Source organism: Pinus tabuliformis, chromosome 1_2 (assembly GCF_031772625.1).
Source record: "Pinus tabuliformis cultivar Carrire ecotype Pingquan chromosome 1_2, CPIR1, whole genome shotgun sequence".
Taxonomy (NCBI): Eukaryota; Viridiplantae; Streptophyta; class Pinopsida; order Pinales; family Pinaceae; genus Pinus; species Pinus tabuliformis.
Window position 1 is genome coordinate 412,186,518 of NC_142298.1, and position 22,165 is coordinate 412,208,682.

General features: G+C 35.6%; 1 protein-coding gene across 1 annotated transcript; it reads left to right on the forward strand.

Moving 5' to 3' along the window:
- The first annotated feature begins 288 nt into the window (after nt 1-288).
- Nucleotides 289-1,107, forward strand: LOC149206089 (uncharacterized). The gene has a single exon (XM_089397591.1). The coding sequence runs from the start codon at nt 289-291 to the stop codon at nt 1,105-1,107; it is 819 nt and encodes a 272-aa protein (XP_089253717.1).
- The last annotated feature ends 21,058 nt before the right edge of the window (nt 1,108-22,165 follow it).

The following is a 22,165-nucleotide window of genomic DNA, read 5'->3' on the forward strand; positions in this document are numbered from 1 at the left end:
CGAGGCAGAGCGCAGGTGGACGGAACCATACGGGCCGGAACTATGTTTCCCCCCCAGGGGGAGGGCCAAGTGCCTCCCCCTTCTCTGGACGCGAGAGCACGGCAAGATGCAGATTGGGACAATCCAAATGGAGTCAGTGGTGGTATCATGGACAACAACCAGGAGAAGGGTAAGGACTCTGAGACAGAGAACAGAAATAAAGCAAGCTCCTCAACTTGCAAACCTGTTGCTACTAATAGACCACGGGTGTTCTTCCCAAGTGAACAAATCAATGCCCGAATATAGTACATGCGAGATCATGCATTGATCGGCAAGTTTATAGGGATTTGGCCAATAGAACGAGCTCTGAGAGCTTGGATCAGCACCGTATGGCATCCAAAAGGGGATATATCTCTGCATTTAGGAGCAAAGGGCTTCTTCACTGTTGTTTTCAACTGTCTAGAGGATCGAACCAGAATCCTGGAGGGAGGGCCATATTTTTTTAACTCGGCAGGCCTATTTCTCAAGGGCTGGGTGGAAAGATTCAACCCAGATAAGGAGGATCTGAGTTATGCGCCAGTGTGGATAAGGCTTTACTCATTGCCCTGGGAATATTGGGAGGAAACTTCTCTGAAGGAGATCGGAAACGCTATTGGTGAATTTGTAAGGGTAGCAGAGGAAACAAAACTCTGCAAGCATACTTCATACGCCCGGATTTGTGTTTACATGGATCTCAAACAACCATTGCCAGACACGGTAAGCTTCTTTCACGAAGATTCTGAATGGGTTCAAGTCATTGATTATGAACAGGTACCATTTAGATGTAGGAAATGCCATGATATAGGACATCTGTATAGAGACTGCCCTCTAAATAAGATACCCTCCTTTCCGGACAAATCCAATAATCACTCCCCTGATGGATTCACAAAGGTAGTCAACAGAAGGAGAGGAAACAAAAAAGCCAACAACAATCCCAAGGCAAATCCTAGCAATAAGGCACCATCAAGCAACAGATTCGAAGTTCTAAACAAAACCGATGAGAGGGGTTCGGACGAGGAACAGGAGAAAGACGAAGCAGACAGCAACAACAACCGGGGGAAACATCAATGCAAGGAGGACAAAAAATAACAAATCAAGAGCACCTGATAGCGCCTAACAAAAATATGTCAAAGCAAACTGAAAAAATGGATATGGAGTACTCTCAGCCAAGCGGAAAAGCCTCGATCGAAACTGAGGATATTTTTCAATCGCCCCAAGTCATGGACGAGGATCAGGAGCCCCTGGATATAGGGGAGCTGGACATCTTAGGTCTGGAACAGGCTTGTCGCACAAAGAACTTTGAAAAAATCCCGGAACAGCAGGTTGACAACCTAGTAGAAGTGTTAAGCAGAGCACAGAAAAAATACTCTCTAGGGGTCCAGATTGGCAGTCCATGGGATAACAAGTTTATCACCAAGGACAGCAAAAAGAGGGGAAGGAAAACCACCCTAGAAAGAACAATCAAGATAGGAGAAATACTGGTGGAGTCAGGGCGATATGCCAAACTGACTAAGTACTTCACTGCAAACCCCCACCCTTCTCAATGAAGTTAATATCTTGGAATATTAGAGGGCTTAATAGCCCCAGGAAAGGAAGAATCTTAAAAAACATGCTGAAGCAAGAAAAACCCAGTATTCTCTTTCTGCAGGAGACGAAGTGTAGCTCCACAGTTTTGGAAAGAATAGCTGCGAAGGCCTGGCCAGGAGGGCTAGTCACAGCAGTAGATGCACAAGGCGCCTCGGGAGGCTTAGCAATTCTCTGGGACGCCAAGATCATCCATCTCAGCAACATTCAAGCTAACAAAAACTTCATCCAAGCCACATTCCACCTCTCAGGTACGAATGCTCATGGACTGCTAAGTAATGTGTATTTCCCACAGGAAACAGCTCAAAGAAGCCAACTTATGAATATATTGTCAGAACTCAATAGAGACAGACCTCTTCCTTTATGGATATCTGGTGGAGATTATAACATTATAGCCAGTATGGACGAAAAAAGAGGGGGGAGAAGCAACTCAAACAATGATGACGGCCTACTAAAGAACTTCATCAACAGCAACTAGCTAATGGACGTCCCAACAAGCAATGGTATCTTCACCTGGACAAACAAGAGAGTAGGAGCGCAACAAATCGCATCGCGCCTTGATCATTTCCTAATCTCATAAAACGCAACCCATGTTGGTGGAGAATTTACAGCTTCCATTATCCCTTGCTCTAGATCGGATCATTGGCCCATAGAGCTCCAATGGAACAGGCCAGGTCACAATCTTAGACGCCCTTTTCGTTTTGAAGAATTTTGGTTCTCTCATCCAGAATTTGAACAGCTGGTCAGATCAAGCTGGACAAATTTCAATGCGACCGAGGGGACAAGAATGGCCAGATTCCAACAAAAACTTAAAAATCTCAAAAAGACCATCAAACAATGGAACCACAAGATATTTGCTAACATCTTTGCCGATCAAGCCCTACTCAATACTGAAATGAAGAAAATACAACAATCCATCATTAATGATGGGCGAAGAGAGGAACTCTCCAAACAGGAACAAGACATAGAATCAAAAATCCTGGAAAGAGCTAAGCAGGAGGAAATCCTATGGAGGCAGAAATCCCAAATAAGATGGCTCAAAGGCAGGGAAAAAAATACGAAATTATTTCATAAAACTACTGTTCAAAGAAGAATGATAAACCAAATTACTCATGTTAACAATGAGCAGGGAGAGAAGATTGAAACGCATGAGGGCATAGAAAAGGAATTTATCAAATACTTCAAAACAGCCTACCAAGAGCCCGATATCAATAGAATGCCAGCCATCAATCAACTCATTCAGAACATACCCAAGGTCATAACGGAGGAGCACAACAGTTTACTGATCCAACCTATCACTCTGCAGGAAGTTGAAGAGGCAGTGAAACAAATGAAAGAGGGAAAAGCGCCCGGACCGGACGGCTTCACAGCAAACTTCTTCCACAAATTCTGGGACCTGATAAAAAACGAAGTTTGGCAGGTTGTGGAGGAATCCAGAGAGCTCCGGTGGATGTACCCAGGACTAAATGCTACTTTCATTGCTCTAGTGCCTAAAGGAGAAGACTCCAATACCCCGGAAAAATACAGGCCCATAGCACTATGCAACATGATATACAAAATTATTTCAAAGGTCATAGCTAACAGGCTCAAACTGCTTCTTCCACTCATCATCTCGCCTGAGAAATCGGGCTATGTTGAAGGACGCCAAATAACGGATGGAATTATTCTCACTCACGAGCTAATTCATTCCCTAAAAGTGACCAAAAAACCAGGTATGTTGCTTAAACTAGATCTTTCTAAAGCTTTTGACAGCCTCAGTTGGGTCTACATTCATAAAATTCTAACTGCTTTCGGCTTTGCTCCCTCTTGGGTTAGATGGATCTATAGCTTAATATCCTCTCCTTTCTTCTCAGTATTAATCAATGGCATCCCTTCAGCCACTTTTCGACCCTCTAGAGGCATTAGGCAGGGGGATCCCTTATCCCCCTTTCTTTTCGTTATCATGGCTGAGGGTTTGGGTAGAAGCATCACAGCGGCTAAGCTCAATAGGAGGTTAAAAGGGCTCTCATTTCACAATTCCCCGATCCATACCCACCAGCAATTTGTAGATGACAATATGCTCTTTGCTCATCCTTCGGTCCAAGAAGCACGTCTTATAAAAACACTTTTATCCACCTTCTCTGATGCTTCTGGTGCCCTCATCAATCGAGTCAAATCTCAAATTTATTTCTTCAATACCCCGGTCACTACTCAAAGAGCCATTGAGCGTATTCTGGGCTTTACTTCCGCCTCCTTGCCCTCCAAATATCTAGGTGCCCTGCTTATGAGCTCTGCTCTCAAACATTCCTCCTGGAAGCAACTTTTAGAAAAACTAGAAGCACGTCTGTTCCTATGGACCAATCGATCCCTGAATATGGCAGGCAGAATAATTCTTATAAAAGTTGTACTTCAATCTATGCCTTTGTACCTCTTTTCCATTCTAGCTGCCCCCAAATGGGTCCTTAAAGAAATCAAGAACCTACAGCGAATATTTCTGTGGGGAGGCTCAGGACGGAATCGAAAATGGGCTCTACTTAAATGGGAGAAAGTGTGTCTTCCCAAATATGCAGGAGGCATAGGCCATAGAGATCCTGAGCACAGTAACAAAGCGATGGGAGCAAAAATCTGGTGGCGATGGCTGGCTCATCCTAGCACTCCATGGGCTTCCCTTTGGACAGCCAAGTATGCAAGCAACTATCCAATGGAGGAAAGATTGCGCATGACTGAGACAAGCTCGGGATCTGCAATCTAGAACGCAGCCATACAAAACATATCTCTCATTCAAGAGCACTGCTTCTGGGAAATAAAAAATGGGAATATAGCACGATTCTGGGAAGATTCATGGCAGCAGATGCCAAAACTCAAAGACATTCTCCAGGATCTTCCAGCCAATGCGAGAGGAATACACCATCAGGCCAAAGTTAATCATTGCTGGACTTCCGATCTTCCTCAGGACTACCGGACATGGAAAGACATAGATCTGCTCCTCCCGAATAGCTCAGAACAGACACAACATCTCCTAGAAACAGAGCTACAAAAAAGGCAGATAAGAGTCTCGGTCAAATCGGACATCTTAAGATGGGGCCACGGAGAAAAAGGAATTTTCACAACCAAGGAGGCTTACAACATAATCATACAGGGGCAAATACACAAAGACAGCTTATGGGAAAAAGTATGGCATAAATCTAACTGGCCAAAAGTCTCCACATTTCTATGGCTTCTCTGTCATAACAGAGTACTAACGTGGGACAACCTCAGAAAGAGGAGTTTCTTAGGCCCATCCATCTGTTACATGTGCCGAAAGGAGGAAGAAACAACACTTCATCTAATGCAGAATTGTGTAATGGGAAAAAAATTATGGGAGAGGATCGCTTTCCGCTGTCAAAGAGAAAGAAGAGTGCAAGACGACCTCAAAGGAACCATCAACAAAGGAAGTCAAGCCCCATTTCAAAGTCCTATTCTCAACGCGTTGTGGATACTCCTTCCTCGATTCATGATGTGGAATCTATGGAAAGAGCACAATCGAAGAATATTCAAAGATCAAACGCTGCCGCTGGAAAACCTGTGGAATATTTTCCATCAAAACATAATGGAAACTCTTTCACTCAAAGAGTGGCACCCCGAAGACCTTCCGACTCTACATCAAGAAAAAGCTGTTTGGGATAACTGGAAAATGAGTATAAACCACATCTCAACTAACGGTAGAAATCCCAACAAGCACAGACAGGAAGCAAGTTCTTGGAATCCACCTCCGGCTGGCATGATACAACTCAACTTTGACGGGGCCTCTAAAGGAAACCCAGGACAAGCAGGTTATGGAGGCGTTTTCAGGGATCACAATGGCAATCCTTTAAGCATTTTCATGGGTTCGATAGGCTGGGACACTAACAACTCAGCGGAATTGGAAGGTCTATGGCGAGGACTCAAAATAGCACACAGGAAAAACTTCTTTCCCCTCATCATAGAAGGGGACTCGCAGATTATAATCAGAATGGCCACAAAGCTTCAGCATGGCTCTCCAGTTCACAAGATAAGCAGCAGTTGGAGAATGTCCCAGAGGCTTGAGCTGATCAATCACTGGCTCTCTCTGCACCAAGCTATCACTTTCAAGCACATCAGACGAGAAGGAAACAAGTTGGTCGATCTTCTAGCCAACATTGGAGTGGAGGCAAAATAAAACCACTTCGAAGGCGCTATAGACAACCTTCCTTCCAGAGGCCAAATGGACACGCTGAAGGCAATGGTCTCTCAGGAAAATTCTCTGATTCAGAACTCGCACCCGGATGCGGGTGCTTCTACTAAGCATTAAATATGGCATACGCCACGCCACCTGGGAGCAGGACAGATCACCGGCACCTGTACGCGGAGGCCTGCAAAAGGAATTACAAGTTAATGCACAAGGTAAGCGAATTTAGTTTGCAGCAGAGGAGACGGGACGCTGCATTCAAGCCGAGCACGGCTGCTCAGGACTCGATGCAGAACAGGAGTAGAGCCCAAGGCCTTTCCCCCGTGGTGAGAATGGATGCTACGCCGTATATTGGGATTAACATGTCAATTATAGAACAGAACTGGCCCATTGCTGCTTCCCGTGTTCGGAGAGAGGTTATACCGGCTTCCAGTATTCGAGGGATTGTTGAGTGTTTGGGGTCTCTGGTCTTAAGCGCCATGCCGCGCAGCCGAGGAGTACCCAGGCGAGGAGGGAGGTCTGGTACCCGTGTTGGCCTGGACATGGAAGATTTACAACCAATTGCGCCCATTGCCTCAGCGCCACCCTCATCTCCCAGCTCTGAGCAGGAATGCCTTCTTCCACAGGGCACCTACCAGACTTTTCGCTTCAGGTTTCCTAGCCGCCTAGTCAGACCAGAAGTGGTGGTCAATTTCACGGTTTTCATCTCTGAGGAAGAGCCTGGAATGCCCAATTCTAACTCCCCTGCCTCTGCTAGTGTTCAAGATAGTGATATCCTTCTGGGCGACATGAACGGTTTGGTTTATAGAGCCCACCGTTACGAGGAAGCTCCAGCTCAGAACGCCCTGGTCCAGCAAGCTCCGACTCAGGAAATTTCAGGTCATGCCGCCTCTGTGCAAGAGGTTTTGCCGCCGCCAAATTCGAATATGGAAATGGAGGTCTTCAGCGCTCGTGCTCAGCCAGGTCCGGGAGAGCTGCCTCAGGACGTGGACGGGATGGTCATCTGGCTCGACTCGCCCAGCCCGGACAAAGGAATGCAGGCGGCCTCGCCCAGCCAGACAGCCTAGTTCCCTTCGGGTGCACTGTTTTGTCTTTTTTGCAATCATGTCGATACAAATGGTGTTGTTTCCTTGTGTCCAATTCAGTCCTAGGTCTCAGTTTGGCTACTGCTGCAAGTTTCAGGCTTCAGCAGCATGCTCTTCTTGTTTTAGTGTCAATGATGTAAAATGGCTCTGTCCTGCCAGTAGCTATGGTGCTTTTGTCAGTTTGAGTCCAAGTTATTTGATGTCCAGGAAGCATTATTATGGACTGTGTTTTATGACTCGGTTAAAGCAGATAGACAGTATAGTCCAGCTTCTTCTGTTTGAGGACTGGCCTCGGCCTCCTTGCAAGATCTAAACTTTGTACATATTTTTCTTTTTTAATATAGCAGTAGCCTTTACTTAGAAAAAAAAAAATTGAATAGGTTATTATGAATGAGGTGACTTGGAATAATTTATTCAATTAAAAATATTTCCAACCATCTTAGAATCAAACTTTTATTACTATTGTTCTTATATGGAATAAGGGGTTTCAATTTGTAATTTATCTTGTAATTATCCTACTTAACTGTCATTATTTAATTACCATCTTAGAATCAAACTTTTATTACTATTGTTCTTATATGGAATAAGTGGTTTCAATTTGTAATTTATCTTGTAATTATCCTACTTAAGTGTCATTATTTAATTTTATTTTCTCTCTTAAAATAAAACTGATGATATTTAATGCTCTATTTCATTTATAATATAACTTTATAAACTTCTCCATTTCCTTTTTAATGGGCTCCATATCCAATTTAACATTTGATGTATTCATATTTATTTTGTGATTTAGCTCTACTTGTAACTCTTTAATGCTCTATTGCACTTATAATATAACTCTATAAAATTCTCCATTTCCTCTTTAATGGGCTCCATGTCCAATTTAAAATTTCATTTATTCATATTTATTTTATGATTTAGCTCTACTTGTAACTCTTTAATATTGTGCTTCTTATTTAGTTTTTCTATTTTATTTTCATGGATTTTTTCTTGAGTTTATTTTTCTTACTTTCTGTAATATAATCTCCATTTCCTTTGTAACTTAGTTTCCGACACTAATATATTATTGTTGAATTAGTTTCAAATATTAATTAAAATTATCTAAATTCACTATCAAACATTTCCTCTAATTTTTGTTTCAAGTTTGGATTATCACTTGTTTTAGTTTATATAATAATTATATGTATTCAAAAAAACTCTATAAAATTAAGTTACTATATCTTGTTTTGGGATATTTAAGTAAATTTCACCAACTACTCATATTGTAAATATAGGGCTATAAATATAACAAATGTTTGAGAAGGAATTAATACACCAAATTAAATAAAACCTTAAATTGGGGTAGAAAAAATGGCTCATAAGAATTTATTATTAGAATAGACTCTATGCTCAGTGTTATATGTGCCTATGCCTCAGTGGCACATACCTTGCCACTCTCATATAACTAAGAATGTTACTAAGAATTTTGCCCCCGGTAGATCAGTTTGTGTATGTGTATAATTACTACATCCCCTAAATGACATTCGTCCCTGAGTACAACTATGTATCTAGATTATTTTCTAGCTAATAAATGATGTTCATCCCTGAGTATAACTATGCATCTAGATTCTTTTCCAGCTTGGACATGCATATTTATCTGTAAAGGTAGATCTACTTAACGATGCTTTATTGTGTCTATAAAAAAAAATTCTAGGGAATAACTAATAGGGATTCAATGATATTTAATTTATTCCTAGTTGATCTGTGAGGTATAATTTTCCATCTGGCTTATTCCATCCGTATTGATCAAATCAAAAATATATTTCTTTACTTTGGATTAATGAAATAGTTGATTTGGTTGAGTAATTAACTCTGTTTAGGTTAGAAAATACTAACTCATATATATATATATATATATATATATATATATATATATATATATATATATAATTTCTTACTTTTTTAAAGTTTGATAAAACATATCTTTGAATAATGAATATTAACCAACATCACAAAACAATATTCACAATTCATTTAAAATATTAAAAAACAAAATATTAAAAATTAACATGCATATATATACTTTTTCCAACTGTATTAAAAATATACTTTACGATTTATTCTTAATCCATAAGTATCTCATTTTATTTATTGTAATTTTTTTAATACCATATTTGGTAGACACTTAAATACAAAACAATATAAATATTTTCTCTCATGCCCTGGAAATACTATAAAGCCAACATTTATCCTTAGAAGGAAAGGTGTAATGCAATATGCTTACATATAGTTTCAATTACATCTCTATTATCAAATTATGCATAATTATTTATATTCTCCTTTGTATTAGATTGCATAATTTATATTAATATGTGCATGATAGCACGTAGACATGAACCAATTGCATGGATGATATGACGAGGTCATCCGAGGGGACATTTAATCAGCCAGGGCATCCTTGACCAGGGCACATTTCTGTGGATTCTCCTCCACCTCAACCTTATATGTTCACTAATGTGGTGGATAGTTAGTATATACAACCACATGTACCAATAGTTGAGGTCAACTTATTTATTGCTAATATATCAATATTTATTGCTTTACATTACACAAATATGCTAATTAATTTGTGGAGTAATTATAATTTGTCCTTGCCATTGTGTACATAGGCCATTATGTAGGGTTCCATTAATGCCACTTTTATGTAGAGACATGAGTGGGATGTTTGCTTTAGAGGCAATGATGATGCAATTCCATCAATGAAGGCCCAAATCATCGAGGCACAAGTAGGGGTGAACCAAATGTAGATTCATCAACAAATCCCCATCCTATCAGGCTTACATTTAGACACAACAGAGGTTAATTGATTCATTATATATGTAATTAAAAATGTGGCTCAATATAAATTATTTCCATATTGTCTATTTTGTACAAATAATGATTTAATTAGTTTGAACTTGAATGTGTTATATTCGAGTAACAGTTTATGGACACTTACCTTGCATGACATAACTCAAATAGGAGTTATGGTGGCACTTAGACTGTCATAGTTTTTATATTTTTAGTCTCATTTTACAGGGAATATTCACATCTGTGATACAAACTTTGTATATTTTCATAGATGGATAGTTTATGGATGTACGTCATGAATATTATTTTAGTGTATGCATACTTATTATTTTAGTTTATAGATGTTCATGTGATATTTGTAATTTGTATATATTTTGATATGGATAGTTTATTGGTACATGTATTCACTATTTCAGTTTATGGATTTGTATTAATATTGTTTATGGATTCTCATCAATTTTCGAAGTTTAAATGGATATTTTAAAATTATTTCACTAATTTAATAATTCTTCTATATACTATAACTTTTATTAGTAAAATATATGTTCAATTTTGATTTCGAGTTTCATAGACTAAGAAAATAAGTACAATTTTAAAACTTATGATGCAAGTCACTTTGATACTTAAAAAGAACTAAAATATATCACGCATCGATATAATATTGAACATGGAAATAATTTCATTCATGCTTCATATTGGCTTGTATAAATTGTCTTTTAGTGCAATCAACATATATGCTATGACAATTCAATTTTGAAAATAAATTATTTGAATTATAAAGTCATCCATATATATATATATATATGAAAATATTTAAGACTTACCCATATACCATTGCATGGACAATTTTTGTACGCATTTCAATCAATTTATTATCTCAATGTTCAATTATGAAAAAAAATATGATTGAAATATGTTTTATTAAATTTAAATATTAAATAGATGTCATGTAAACAAAAAAAAATAGTTTTTATTCAACATTATTTATTTTTAGCTTATCTACATGAGATTAGTAATAACATGATATAAGTGAATTGTATTGATATTTAATATAGAGGTCAAACAAAAATATATGACAACATTTATACAATTTTATATAATGGTATCAACTTTCCTAAATTTAGAAGTAGTTATACAACTATTTAAATTAATTCCTTATGTTGGAAATTAAACTTTTATTCAATTTTAAAAAACTCAAATATGATGGAAATTTTTCTTCTTCCCTCTCTCCCCCTTCCATCTATATATCTATCTCCCTCTATCTCTCCTTCTTCATATCTCTATATCACCCCACAAAGATACACATTGTTTCCTCATATCTATCTATATCTCCCTCTCTCTCTCTTCCCCTTCTCTCCCTTTGTCTCCCTTCTCTCCCTTTGTATCCCCTTCTATCTCCCTTCCCTTCTACTCTTCCCTATCCCTATCTCTCTCCATCTTCATTGCCACTCCCTCTATCTCTTCACCTTTCTCCCTCTATATGTATCTCTTCATACCTCCCTCTCTCCCCCACATCAGTCACTCACTCACTCTCCCTCTCTCAAGCTTTGTCCCACAACTTTGTTGACTATTACCCTCCTTCTCTCATTCTCTTTCCCCATTCTCTCCATCTAGATTCCTTTGTCTTTCTATCTCACCCCCAAAACATTCTCTCTCTCTCTCTCTCTCTCTCTCTCTCTCTCTCTCTCTCTCTCTCTCTCTCTCTCTCGCACTCTCTATATATATAGAACTTAATCCTTCCCTATCATTTCTTCCAACTACATCCCTCTAGCTCCCTCTCTTTCTCGCATACTCTCTCATGCTATCCATCTCTCCATCTTTGTGTCCCCCTTTCTCTCTGTTACCCTTCTCTCCCACTCTCTCTCACTCTATATTTCCAAAACTTTAAAATACTTTAACACTTAAAATATTTTGTTTAAAAATTTTATTTTTGTCATACAACAATTTTTATTTTTTATATACTACATATTTAAAATGCAGTATTTGAAATTTTTGTTCGACGGAAAATGATAATTTTCCACCGAAATTATCTAACATTTTCCAAAATATTATTGTTCCAACTACCTCCATAAAAAATGCATAGAGTGCTTCATGTCTAACCAATTAAATTTTTTAGGTTTCATTTATTTAAAGGAAGCTTCATGTTATGATTAATTCAAGATTTTAAAAATAATATATATTTTATTATGTTACATTTATAAACAATCGGGTAATGTAAAAATATTAACATATATATTGAGTCAACTTGTATGACTCTTTTTGTGTTAATGGAATTTATTAATGTGTTTGTGCTAGTATATATTACAATATATGAAATTTTATATTATATTAAAGTTAATACCATTATATTAATCAAAAATTAATAAATTTAATGTTAACATTAAAATACATTAATATTTTTTTATTAATATCATTTCATCATTTAATATAATAATAAAAATAATATTATTTTAATATTAATTTTAAAATTAATAAGCTTTTTATATGACATTATAACAAAAATTCTAATAAGATTTTTAATTTTAGAATAAGGTAAAAGTTTAATTTTAGATTATTCAAAAAAAATACAGTAAATGGATCGGGATCCGAAACCCTCAATCAAGCTATTTAAATCTTAAATCTAGCTGCTCGATCCGGCCTCTTAAGTCCTAAAACTAGCAATTTTAACACCCATTCTCCAAAATTTTCTACAACTCCATTTTGTACCCTAGTGGACTTAGGGCTAAATTTATCATTAGGTGGTGGAGTTGATCATGTTGGATTCATGAGGGCATCGCATATCAATTTGACATTTTTGAATTCATATGATATTTTTCATCTAATTTCTTTTAAATATAATGCTTTTTTTGTTTTTTACCTATTTTAAAGAGGTTGAATAAAAAAACAATATCGTAGAATATACACAACTAAAAAATTTCAAAAAATACCACTATATTCGTTTGCGAGTCCTCCTCAAAAGTGTACTTTTGGTTTATTAATTTATTTAAATAGTTGAAAAAAGACTTACTTCAACAAATGTGTCTAGACAATGAAATTTAAATATTACTTCACCAACTTCTAAAAATAATAAAAAAAAAAAATTGCATAAAAAATTAATATTTTAATATGAAAAAATTAACTCTGTGTAGAGCATGCTCTCATATATATATATATATATATATATATATATATATATATATATTAAACAGTACACATTCTAGGCTAATTTATGCTACATGAGCACATGCATACCTTTTAAGATGTGTCAAAATTTCTAAGGACAAACATTTCATTTAATGGAAAATTGACTTATTATATAACATTAAATACTTTTGAAAAAATATCATTAGGACAACAACAAAATTGTCTACAATTTGTCTTCTTACTCCAAATTAGAATTCACAGTGCTGACATGAAGTTTTAAGGCTCCAATTCGATAAAAGATGAAAATCTTGTATTTTCATTTCAAGATTTGGCCTAAAAATGTAACCCATATTCATGATTTCACCATGATTAACTTTGTCCTTTCACCCTGATTAGTTATTATTCTAGAACAAAAGTCTCATTGCAAAAGGATATTCACTTCATTTCCTTAACAATAAATGTCATGGTCTAATAAATTGTAAGGGCATATTTCATCTACATTATTTTTACTATAAAATGAAGAATATTTGGCAAAAAGTAATATATTTATATATAACTATTATTAGCATCAACTTTTAAAATATTCATGCACATATATTGTTTGAAAGGATATTTTTTGTGTGAAGGATTTTTTTTAATATATATAAAAATATATTACCTCAATCCTTCTAAGTTAGGATTTATTTATCCATACCGCCCTTAAAAAACCATTCTCCATTAGGGACCTGATTAATTACAATGCCAACTTTTATAATATATATATATATATAACCTCTAAAAAAGTTCTCCATGAGAAACCCTGATTGATTACAATGCCAACTTTTAGCATATATAAATATATATATAAAACTTTAAATCGGTATTTTTCTTCATGGAAACAAACGAAAATTCCAAAATAAAGTCCACAATGTCCCAAAATCCTAAATATTATTATATTTCTCACTTGTACTCCTAATAATAGTTTTCTACTCCTAGTAAGTTTCCATTTTTCTTAGTTTCTAGGCTGTTTTTCCTTTTGAAATGTTTACTTAAGTAAACATGGTATTATGAATAAGGTCACTTGAAATAAGATATTCAATTATAAATATTTCTAGCCATTTTAGAATCAAACTTTTTCTACTTCTTTGCTCTAATGGAATGAGTTGTCTTAATTTGTAATTTATTTTGTAATTATCGACTTGCATGTTATTATTTTCATTATCTCTTAAAATAAAAGTTATGATATTCAATGCTCTATTTCACCCATAATCTAACTCTATAAACTTCTACATTTCCTCTTTGATCGGTTTTATATCCATTTTAACTTTTCATTTATTTATATTTATTTTATTTTATAGCTTTACTCGTAACTCTTTCATCTTGTGCTCCTTATTATGTTTTCTATATTATTTTCATGGTTTTTTTCTTCGGTCTTTTTTTCCGTTTTCTTTTAATATAATTTCCATTTTCTTTGTTACTTGGTCTCCAACACTAATATAGTAATTTATAATTCCTTTTAAATCTTACTTCAAAAATTATCTAAATTCACTATATGTAATATCCCTTCTTTCTTATAGTACTAGTTGAATTGGAAAAAATTTATTCAATAAAATGGCGAGAAATTCATGGGGGCAAATATTGAAATAAATATGTAAACGAATATTTATTAATAAATAAATGAGATGTATCTAGTTGGGAATGAGAGACTCAAGAATGAGATCATTTCCATGTCTTCTTGATAAGAATTCAAGATGAAATTCTACATAAGATTAATGAATGGGAGAGAAAGATCCATTAAGCTGTTTAGCTGGAGAAAGATGTTGAACATGGAAAAGCATAAAATATCTGCTGGAGAGAAGTGCGAGCTTTAATGAAAAGTCCACAAAGCTAGATGCCACTAAAAGAGACCTTATCCAGAAAGGGAGGCATTAAATACATATAGAAAGACCCAGCAGGGGGAGTTATAAAATATCTGCTGGAAAGAAGTACGAGCTTTAATGAAAAAGAGGATGAAAAAAGGTCCACAAAGCTAGATCCCACTAAAAGAAACAATTATCAAGAAAAGGAGGCATTAAAAGAAACAATTATCCAGAAAAGGAGGCATTAAATACATATAGAAAGACCCAACAGGGCTGTTGATAGCTTGGAGGCAATATATTCGCACCTCGGTGGTGAACTGAGGAAGAAGTTCTAGGTTCGGTGGAGAAAAGGTGTGAAATTCCAAGTACCCTGCTAGTGATTTTATTTAAATCGACTGCGACTTAATTATTTATGGAAAACAAGAGCATATAGATGTCGAAATTTATGAGTTACTTACCCGTTGATATTGTCCCATGTTGAAGTGTCCTTACTATATCCTAGCTTGTTGATGGGTAACAGTCAACTCGTAGGTATTATAGGGTTATTGTATTATTTATATGTTCCTCAAGAGTTAAAAAATCCGTACTAGTAAAGATAGCAGTACTACGTTAAAAGAAAAAGGGTAATAGAAATTGTAGTCGGGTGAACAAGGGAAATCGTAAATATATGTTATAGTAACTAGAATGCATCCATCCCAAGAAATTTTGAAAAGGCTTGTTAAATTTATTATTGTTGAAATATTGTATCGGTTGAGTCCCTAAGGATTCACTCTAAAATTGGGAAAAGGGAATTATTGAATTTTGTAGGATTGGAGTATATGTATGACCATCTTAACATAGTTGAAAATCAAAATAGGGTTGAGAGATGATTCACATGGATAGATACGAAAATGAAATTCCGTTAGCGTTGTAACAGATTTAGAAATTTGAATGTCATATTGCATGATATAGGAGTATATAATACTAACAGAACAACATAAACCTTTCATTAAATTGACAATAATCACATAAGAGGAATATAAATATTTACTGAAGGATAGATGAACGATTATAGAAGCATGTAAAACAATCTATGGATCTAATCAAAGTCCATGACGGTTGAGCCAATAGTAAAGACGAGTTCTTTTAGATTTTAACAGAAATTATTTAATGACAATCCCAAGGATACAATAGAATTTGCATGGAACTGAACTCCATCTAGTTCATAGCAGATCAAGTGAGCCTAACAACCATTTAAAAGAGTCGTTACATAAGGAGAAAATCAAGTACATTCAAATTGGAATTTTATTATAAATACATGTGAATATGTATGCACTGTAGAGATGAGAAAGAATTATATGCTAAACATGAACTTTTATATCGATACATCAATAATAAATCCTGCATTATAATATTAAATACACAAAATCATAGTGTTGTTGAGGACCTGTGTACTCTAGAATTTTATAATGAATTCAACTCAATTATATATCTAGTTGACATTATATTTCTCAGAGTTTAAAAAGCTAATTAAAAACGAACTTGGGTTTCATTACTCATATCTAAAATATAAATAAAATCGGTGTTATGGCTCTGTCAGATATTAATGAACAACACAGGTAGTTTGTTAACCATTTTAGCTGATCTTAAATAATTCTGGAAATACAGAGCTATGTTTCACAATTATGGGCATAACTCCAGAAAGGAGGGCTCTACAACGGAAACTCTCTCATTACAAGAATTAGCCCTCCGGAATAGAAGCAATGGAGGAAGTAATATATAAAAATAAAAAAATATAATGATATGGGGTTTAATTGGGTGAAACCCACGAGATGAAGGTTCAAATCTTATTGAGTATATGGCCTGTTGTGTCTTGGCTAGACGAGTAGGCGACCCCTAGGGGCTCCTGTTCAGGCATAAGTTATTGTGCGCTGCTTGCAGGCTGTTGCACCTAGCCTAGGTTTATAGTGGCAGCCAGTTGGATTTGATCATGGGCCTCTTTAGGATAACTAACTCTCACCAGTTAGGGATTATCCTAGATTAAAAAAAAGAAAAGAAAACAAAACCCCAAAATCCTACTCGTCAAAGTTAGTTAAAAATGACTTTAAATTCTCACCAATAATACCTCCACCTACATGCACCATAACTAACTCTCAAGAATTACCGATTAACCTAGATTAAAAAACAGAGAAAACAAAACCCCAAAATCCTCCTCGTCAAAGTCAGTTAAAAATGACTTTAAATTCTCACCAATAATACCTCCACCTACATGCACGAAGGAAGTGGACGAGAAACACATCAAGGAACATGTGTTGGCTTTAGTTGCTCTCAAATCCAAGGTGTAAGAAGACTGGTATTGAGTGAATGTCTGTGAGGCTCTTGTTCAGGTATAAGTTAATTGCTATTGTGTGTTGCTTGCAGGCTGTTGCACCTACCCTAGATTTATAGTGGCAGCTAATTGGATTTGATCTGGGCCTCTTTAGGATAACTCTCACCAGTTACCCATTATCTAGATTAAAAAAAAACAAAGAAAACAAAACCCCAAAATCCTCCTGGTCAAAGTCAGTTAAAAATGACTTTAAATTCTCACCAATAATACCTCCACCTACATGCACCAAGGAAGTGGACGAGAAACACATCAAGGAACATGTGTTGGCTTTCGTTGCTCTCAAACCCAAGGTGTAAGAAGACTGGTATTGAGTGAATGCCTGTGAACGGTATTGAGTGAATGCCTGTGAACATTAGAAAATGCGAAGTGAGTTGCATATATAGTGTGAAGAGGGAGCCTTGTCTCCATAAATGAGAGCAACTAATATAATCAGGAGAGGGCCTGAGGTCGTGAACTCAAATGGTAGCCTCTCTCCCCACGTTGACCTATATATATATCAAGAAGAATTAATAACAGGAGAAATCAATGACCTAGTAACTCTGGACTAATTGGATTGAAGACAGTAATTGAACATAATGATTTTACCTGAGAAGCATAGCACAATGAAGACACTTGTAAGAACATGGGTGCAGAAAAGAGGCAAGTTGAGTAATGATCCTTCACAGGTTGGAGCAGAATACAACTGTTACAAAAACCTCCTGTAGAACTTGTCAGTCACAAAAACATTTATCTGGCTCAAACCACTAGTAGCTAAGGAAGGAGTAGCTAAGGAAGGAGTAACAAGTTTAAGAAATTGAAAAATGCATATGGATTAACACAATCTTACCTGAATATACCCAACAAGTGGGGGTGTTCATTAGAGAAACATGGATATGGTGACAATTACCCAACGTTATCATAGTTGTTCCTAGTCCTGACGATAAAAACTAACGAAGCATAGGAATTCTGAAATATATATATATAAAATAAATTTAAAAAAATAAAAAATATATGTGTGAGAGAATCCTTTCATCTTTCGACTCATTAAGCTGGGTAAATTTAAAAAAAAAAATTGTGCAAGTTAAGCGAGTGAAGGGGTAACCCTCGTAGGTGCGACAGAACCTTGGTACGGATGCTAAAGGACTTAGAGAAACATTCATGCTAAGAACCTAGAGAGTTTCCATTGTGGTTAGATACTCATATAATGAAAAAAAAAAACATTCACAAATGATTCGGTCGGTACAAGTTAATTTATACCCAGAGTTGCAGAGAATACTACCATGTTAAAGCATCCCAAACTATAAATGATGAGGGTCGCAAACGTAACTCTGTTCCAATTCAAATGCTGGCAAGCAATTTTCCGCAAGGTTTGTTGCGATTAATGCAGGAAAAAAGAAGCATGAGAGTTGGTGAATCGATAATATTTTAGAGACACGGGTCAAAACCTGGTTGTAAAGCGCTATAGCACAACCACTAAGCATACAGGTGGCAAAGGGTTATAGATCGAAACGAAAGAGGAAGAAACAAAACCCTTTAGCATTTCATGTGGAGAAATAACAACGAAGTAATTGGTGCCTGTCCCTAAGAGTTTCGGTAGAGGAGGTGACATGCGGCCTGTGATGAGGGGCGACATGGCGGAAGTGTATGGAGTACGAGGGTCACAATAAGGGCAGAATGGGTAACACTAGTTATGAGCATTGTGAACCTATAAGTATAAGATTAATATATGGTTAAATGGATTCCAGTGCCATGAACCTTACATCTCGTGACCTATGCTAATATCGCACCTAGATCTGACAAGATAGAAAATCTCAGCCATACATGTGACAAGGGACTATAATTCCACCACAATTCTAGCAAGGAGGGAAGATAAATTGAAGAGTGGTATTCCAAAATGTTATCACAGTTGGTAGGAGGAAAAACTTTGGGTTAAACCCAAATGTACCTGTGGTCATTAACCTTGGGTTAATACCTTAAGCCGCAGCCCAGAGAGTTAATGCCTGAAACCAGAAACCCCTTTCATATCCATAGGCGCCAAAGTCATTAGTTAGAACATCTATATAATTGGAAAAACATATATAGAAATTTTAAATGACATGTGACCTAAGCATAGCCGTACAGATATTAATAGAAGAATCGTTAGCACAAAGCATAGTGAATAGACGATAGTGGCCACATCCCAATTTCTCTAATTCAATGCAAAGCAATGAAGGGTCTCTCTAATATAATTGTCACGTTGAAATTGGTTAGGAAATACTTAACATTAGATGACAAACCCTCTTAGTCTTCAATGAATAGTTGATGGTTGACTTAACCTTATAAGGGTTGTGTTTCCCAATAATTTTATGTTACACGAGTGCAACACATGAAAAAAAAGGATTTGTTGTGTTTGAACCTAAACCATTATACTATGAGCATGCAGGTTGTGCAAGTTTAGTCTAATGACACGATCTATTTTGTATATGAATCAAGATTGAATAGGGTGATGATAGGGACACCATTATCATGGTATTATAACTAAGAGAAATATGTGACACTGATATATATAAACATATATTCATAGTTTCAGAATTCTGATCTAAATTCACCAAAGGCCTAAACACCATTCTAAGTTTAATTAACACGAACAGTCTCAAGTAGCACTGGGATGATCAGCTTGGTGTAAGGCATGTAATGTTGAAGAGAGTAAAGAGTCACTCAAGACAGTGATACATGATGAAAAACAGTTGCACTCTAAAGAGAAAAGTGTGTAAGATACACTCTAGGGAAAAAAATAGGGGAAGATGGATACAATAGTACTTCTTACAGAGAACATTAGGTAGAATAACAAGTAACAATAGAAAAAATAATTTTGTACAATAAATTTGATAGGATGAAGGGTAACGGATATACTATCCTATAGTTTCTCACTATGGACAAGGTATGAACTTGAATTAGAAGTTGAGAATACCAAGTATCTTTAAGATACATTCATTAACATATATACAGATAAATAAAACATGGTGCAAAAGAGAGATTCTGAACTACTAACATACAATAAGGATGGAAAGAGTAATTTCTAAGCATCCTTGATAATTATAGAAAGAAATTAAAAGCTAATAGCTTAGGTATTCTAAATGGTATATGGCGAAAAAATTAAACGACTAAGATGTTTGGAGTAAAATTGTCTTGAATATTTAAAAAGAATTTTGGGAAGAAAATGAAATTTCTACAAGGAAGTCAATGGTTGAAATTGCAACCTCCTCGATTGAGAAAGTTAGAGAAGTTTTTGGTAGGGTAAGTTCCAATATCTAAACTCCCACAAAAAGAAAAGAAAAAATGAGATTGCAGAAGGTAGCGTACCTAGAAAATATATATATCTGTGTGTGTGTGTGCATACATACATACATACATACATACATACATACATACATACATACATACATACATACATACATACATACATACATACATACATACATACATATATATATATATATATATATATATATATATATAAGAAAACAAGTGCCAATACCATAGGAATTGACTAAACTAAGCCACCTTGGACAACAAAAACATGATATAAAGAGCAGGAGTGGAATATCTACACTTAAATAGTCAAGACATCGATACGTAGTTGATATAAGAGAAGCAAAATAATAATTATCAATTTCCTTAGCTCATGATAAATGCGAAGAAGCTCAAAATTAATAGCAAGGTGAAGAAGGAAGCCACCTTATAAAGGTCGAAAATTGGGAATTGATGAAAAAATAGTGAAGGATGTGCATAGGTAAGTCCATCGCAAGTCTATTTAATCACAAAATAATATATGTTACAAATATTCCTTGATAACTGATTACTTTTATGTAAGAAAGGAGATAAGCAATGGATAAGGTTGTTGAACACTATTTCAGTTAACAAGCATGACCATCATGTCTCTCATAGCAATATTTATATTAATGTGGCTAACCATATTAGATTTGTGTGAAAAGTAGCTTGAATGTAGATGAAAATTAAGAAGCACATATTCAACATGAATTTCTAGGTGGTCATTGGAAGAAAAAAAAGGTTGATTAGAAGCGAGAAATATGGGAAGTACCTTCTTAGAATAAATGGAGCTTCTCTGATAGCTCAAGATTTTGCAAAATGCTAAATGATACAGGATCAATAGTATGGGAACTATATTATTTCTCAGTCATAAAAGAAAAAATTGTTATGAACATTTCAATAATAAAGGTATAAATACATGATATTTTCACCTAATTGAGTGGAAAATGCCAGAGGTAGAGCGGAAGGATAATCCTAGATGAACCTTTGTATCCTAAATGGAATGTGATATAGCTTTGAAACTGAAATGCTGCTACTACTTAGTTGTGAGAAAATTGTTTACCTCTACAAGGTTATGTGGGAGCAAGGAAAATATATGGAAGAAAATTTATTCAGAAAGATTCGAAGAAAGGAAACTAGATAGGGAATATCGAGGACAGTGTTGATAAAAGGGGAGGAGAGTGTAATATCCCTCCATTGTTATAGTATTATTTGACTTGGCTAAGCTTTATTGGATAAAATGGTGGGAAATTCATGGGGCCAAAAATTGGAATAAATATGTAAATGAATATTTATTAATAAATAAATGAGATTTATGTACTAGAGAGTTAGACCCTTAGAAATGATACCCTTTCCATGCCTTATTGATAAGAATTCTAGATAAAATTCTAGATAAGATTAATGGATGGGAGAGAAAGATCCATTAAGTTGTGTAGCTAGAGAAAGATGTTAAACGTGGAAATGCATAAAATCTCCATGGGAGAGAAAGTGGGCATTTTATGGAAACACCTTGTCAAGTGGATGAAAAAAGGTTGATAAAGTGGGATGCAACTAAAGGAAACCTAATAAGGAAGAGTAGGTATTAAATACCTATAGAAGGAATCAATAAGGGGAGTTGATGGCTTGGACCCAAGAGATTTTTAGGTTGAGAGTGCACTAAGGAAGAAGTTTTAGGTTGGGTGGTGCCGCATACCCCTTGGGCACCACACCACTAACTATCTACTATGGTTTACTTGATCCACAATGTTGCCCTTTAGGTTCCATTAATATACTTATTCACTACATCAATAACAAACCCCTCATCATTACTTGTGCATATATTACAACACAGAGGAAAGAATCAATCATGGGCATTCAACATGATGAGATT

What these genes read in the sequence shown, in the direction of transcription:
- LOC149206089 (XM_089397591.1), top strand. Translation starts at nt 289, where the DNA reads ATGCGAGATCATGCATTGATCGGCAAGTTTATAGGGATTTGGCCAATA.